The 5000-nt window shown below is 47.5% G+C and overlaps 1 protein-coding gene across 1 annotated transcript in view; it reads left to right on the forward strand.

The window, feature by feature from the left end:
• arl15b (ADP-ribosylation factor-like 15b) overlaps positions 1-5000 on the forward strand; it is a 63810-nt gene that overhangs the window by 25061 nt on the left and 33749 nt on the right. Inside the window, exons 2-3 of the mRNA XM_080841995.1 lie at positions 27-171; positions 823-882. Of these exons, the coding sequence (XP_080698121.1) occupies positions 27-171; positions 823-882 (205 nt within the window). The remainder of the gene's footprint in view (positions 1-26; positions 172-822; positions 883-5000) is intronic.

Raw genomic sequence — 5000 nt, forward strand, 5'->3', positions numbered from 1 at the left:
TCCTCTCCTCCTCCTCTCCTCCTCAGTGTTTCAGGACGCTGTGCTGTAAAGGACCTCCCCCACCCAGACCTGAGTATGACGTGGTGTGCATCGGCCTGACGGGCTCAGGAAAGACCAGTCTCCTCTCCAGACTCTGCAACGAAGCCTCTGATAACATTATTCCCACTACAGGTCAGGAAATATACACACACACACACACACACACACACACACACACACACACACACACACACACACACACACACACCTCTGATAACATTATCCCCACTTCAGGTCAGGAAATACACACAGAAACACGCACACACACACGCACGCACACACACACCACTGATAACATTATCCCCACTTCAGGTCCGGAAATACGCAAAAAAAACCACCCTGAATCAAACAAACACAGGTTGATTTGTCGACGCCATATCAAAAGACCATATTAACATGTGCTGAGCAGACGTGGAGTAAGACTGCATGCCCCTGTAGTTCTTCAGTGGTCCATAACATCTTCATAGCACGCACACACTCACATGCTCACACACACACATGCTCACACACACACACACACACACACACACACACACACACACACAAACACCCACACACACATGCCCCGTAGTTCTTCAGCGGTCCATAACATCTTCACAGCACTTAGAAGTGTCAGAAGTGTTTTTGAAATATCAACAATCATCAGATCATGTCAGATTTTATCTTCTGTCCCAGAGAAGTTTTAGGTGATTGCCTCACATTCCAGCCGATGATAGATTGGATGGAGATTTCTATATTTGAAACATTGCTGCCCGGTAATCTTTTGAATCTCTTCATCCACAGGGTTTAGCATCAAAGCCGTGCCATTTCAGAGCGCTGTATTAAATGTGAAGGAACTTGGAGGTAAAGTGTTCTTTTATTTATGTTTTTCCCCTCCCAGTTTAACCCCTACCATTCCGTTAGCATCGGACGTATACGTTGCAGAAGTATCAAAATAAGTAGTTACGTAGACGTAGTTACGTACGTAAGTTACGTAGACGTAGTAACGTACGTAAGTTACGTAGACTACACCCCTAAGAGACTCCATCCCAACTCCGTTATTATCTGTTATATAGATTCTACATGAACTGTGTTTGTTCTTTACAATAGCACTTCTGGAAGTGAGCACGATTTGGGGTTGGTGAAAATATGACATGTTTAATTGACAGTGAGTGGCAGCTATACATCATACTGAACTGTGAACAATGATAAGGAAGGCCTGGATGCAGTCAGGTCAAAGTGGTTTGTTGTGGGCAATTACTTTTTATTTCCTTTCCTTCAAATAAACCACATTTGCTAATAAACTTTGAACTCGCATTGGAAAATAGACAACATATCCTAGACTTGGAACGACTGCAAAGAATAGAATCATCTACATATGTTTAATAAGTAATAAACATGAGGACTGGTTTAGTTATTTGAGGGAATGAACAGCTGTTTATCAAACGGAGAAAAAAATCAACAAAATCCACAATTCCATTACAATGTTGAAGTTGAGGCAAGGGCAGTGTTGTCCGTGAAGTAAACTTGAGAAACTTCGCTACTCTGTCATGTGTGGACACACACACACTCTAAGGAGGGTGTCAGTCTCGTTGTTTCCCCCCCCCCCCTCCTTGTACTCATCATGGCCAGCTCCTGCTGGAGGAGCTGTTGACCCGGGCTTAGACGATGTGATGTGAAAAATGATCACAAGACGACTGGACCGTGGCATTCCATTGTCGTATCAAGGACGATTCTCCCGTCATCCCCCGGCTCTTGTCCTGACCTTTCCGGCTGGTTTTCATTTGCATATCTGCAGCGTTCCAAGAGCGAGTGGGCACGGCACTGTGCCGTCTCATTGTGACATTTCTCCTAGAGCGGCAGCAGATGTCTATGGTGTGTGCACGGTTGTTACCGCTGCGCCTAGCTAGGTGGAGCTAGTTGGAGCTAGGTGGTGCTAGTTGAAGTTAGAGGGATGGTGAGAGGGGAAAGAGAGAGATGGTGCCTCTTGACGTTTGTTGTGTTCTTCCCACCTATTTTGAAGCCACAAGGTTTCTCTCCCGTTATTGCGGTGCATTGGGTTTTATTTTCGGTCAAGTTATAATTAAAGAGTGCCCAGATATCTGTTCTTCTTTTTGCTTGAACTTGAGCCATCATATAATTAAGCAATAAGCCCCAAGAGGCCATGGTTTGTGCTGATTTAAGAACAGGTAAGGGGAGTTGTTAGTAATATGGAATGTAATCATAGAATGTTATGAGGACAAATTGTAAGGTTATGCTGGATTTTACAACGGCTTTTAGCCAATCACAATCAAGGATTTGAACAATCAGTTTTAGAACATTTGTTAGGACGTCACTTGCATGTCTGGGCATCTCAGGGAGTGGAGGAGGGATACAAGACTGGGAAACATTCAACCAATGCAAGTTTAGAAAGAAAAAAAAGAAAGAAAAAGAAAAAATCATCAGGGAACACCTGATTTAGATACTCAAGATTTGTATACTTAGACTGACAGAAGTAGGATTGACAAACCCTGGTGTCAGTGTGTACTACTCCTCCAAAACTGGGCCTAGATCATTTAAAGTTTAGTTACACTTCGAGTGAAAATGAAAAAGGTCATTTTGAACCCAAACAGACCGCAGTACCCAGAGGGGGCGGGGATACACGCTTGTTATGCGTGACTTGTCTGACTGACGAACAGTCGAGAAAACCCCTCTCAATATTCAGCGGAACATAAAAGTCATCAACATCCGCCTCGCAAATTGCTCTCTCACCCGAAAAACAACAGGAGTCTGCCGTCCGGGAGTCGTGGCTGTGGAATAAACTGCGTAAAAGCGGCTCACATTTGGTAAATAAACACGCAACGGGAAGCTCCAAACAAACGTTTTGAAATGTCACTCCCTCCCTGCACCCAGAGCCATCCTGACACACACACACACACACACACACACACACCCAGAGCCATCCTGCCCAGCCTTCTCCTTCAGTGTGGGCCCGTGGCGTCACACACACACACACACACACGCACACACACCATAGACATCGGCGTCCGCTTCTCTGGGAGGGGCAGACAGGAAGGGGGTCTTCCCTTGCCCGCAGCTAGCTGGAGGAGGAGGAGGAGGAAGAGGAAGAGGAAGAGGAGGGTAGTCGAGAACTTCTGAACTGATTTTGAAGACTTGCCCTGCAGAACTAGCAGAGACGTATCCGTTTGGCATGGAAAGATTGTCTGAGTTGAATTCGCTTTCATTCACTGCGGAAGAATCAAAGTAAAATAGCAAAGACTTTTGACTTCAACCGACAGTAAAAGAGCTTTCATTCAGTGGGACCTGCTGTCTTTGGTATTGTTTTGTCTGGGGTTAATCCCTCCTGAGACAAACTGCCGAGGCAGGTGTGGTGCCCCCCCACCCCCGCTAGTCAACTAAAGGTGCCTAGTGTTGTTTATTGATTGATTATTGATTGATTTTTATTCATCAATTTTTCTGACCACACATTACCAGGCACCAACATGCCACTATACATGTTCGATCTGCCATGAGGTCATCTCACGCTCAGACATGGCAATGTTGTCGTTCCTGCGTTTGAAACGCGAGTTGTTTTTACGTCTTGTTCCCAGAAACACGCGGCGAGATCAACATGAGTGTCATCACCCTTAATGGCCGCCCCTTTTCCCGCCACTGAGGCGCGCGTGTCACGTTACAGCTGGAACGTTAACCTCGGAGCTGTCTTCTGCTCACACACACACACACACACACACACACACACACACACACACACACACACACACACACACACACACACACACACACGTTACAGCTGGAGCGTTAACCTCGGAGCTGTCTTCTGCTATTTTTTATGGCAGAGGTGCGTATGTGTGGCGTGACTGGTGGAAACCTGCACTGCCTGACATATGCCACACACACACACACACACACACACACACTCACTCACTCACTCACATACACACGCTGCCTAACATATGCCAGGTTACTGGATGCTCTGGTCTGGGCTATCTGCCCCCCCCCCCCCACACTCTCACACACACACACACACACACACACACACACACACACACACACTCACACGTACTGTTATTCGTTTGTCTTCGTCTGTTTTTGCTTTTTTACTTGAGTTATGTCAGAAAGCTGAAAGGGGGGGTGGGGGCGATTGGAGGGGGAGGGGGGGGAGGGGGGGGGGGGCGGGAGTTCAAAGCTGGCCCTGGCTCAGTGCACTTCCCATCAATGCCAAAGCTACACTGTGTGTGATCCAGGCTGGGAATCACACACTCACACACACACACACACACACACACACACACACACACACACACACACAGACACACAGACACAGCCACACACACACACACACACAGCCACACACACAGCCACACAGCCACACAGCCACACACACAGACACCCACGCACCCACGCACCCACCACCCACCCACACACCCACACACACACACACACGAACACACACACACACACACGCACACGAACACACACACACACACACACACACACCCAACCAACCAACCAACCACTACCACCACGTACACCGCCAACACCAGACATCTGAAAACATTTAGCTCAATCTCTTTGTTACCCTCTGCCGCTCTCTTCCCCCCCGCACGTCGCAGACCCTATGATGTCATGATTTCAGGGGGAGAATGGGCTTTTGTGACATTGGCATGGGGTGTGTGTGTGTGTGTGTGTGTGTGTGTGTGTGTGTGTGTGTCACATGTGATTCTAATGCAGTTGATGTAGCCAGCTAATGGGTGCTTGGCCAGCTGTCAGAAGCGCCCTCTCTCTCTCTTTTCTCTTTCCCTCTCCCCAGCATATGTTGTTTATGCATTGAAATTGGAGCAAACCGCTGTTTTTTCAAAGTCTAATTTATCGCCCTGGACCTCCCAGACTGTCGTCTCGCTCTGCAGCCTCTGGAAGCCTCTGGCCACTAGGTGGCGCCTTGCAGCAGTTCTTGGGTGATGCTGATGTGGAATTGTTTCAAT

The sequence above is a fragment of the Sprattus sprattus genome (assembly GCF_963457725.1).
Source record: "Sprattus sprattus genome assembly, chromosome: 7".
Classification (NCBI taxonomy): domain Eukaryota; kingdom Metazoa; phylum Chordata; class Actinopteri; order Clupeiformes; family Clupeidae; genus Sprattus; species Sprattus sprattus.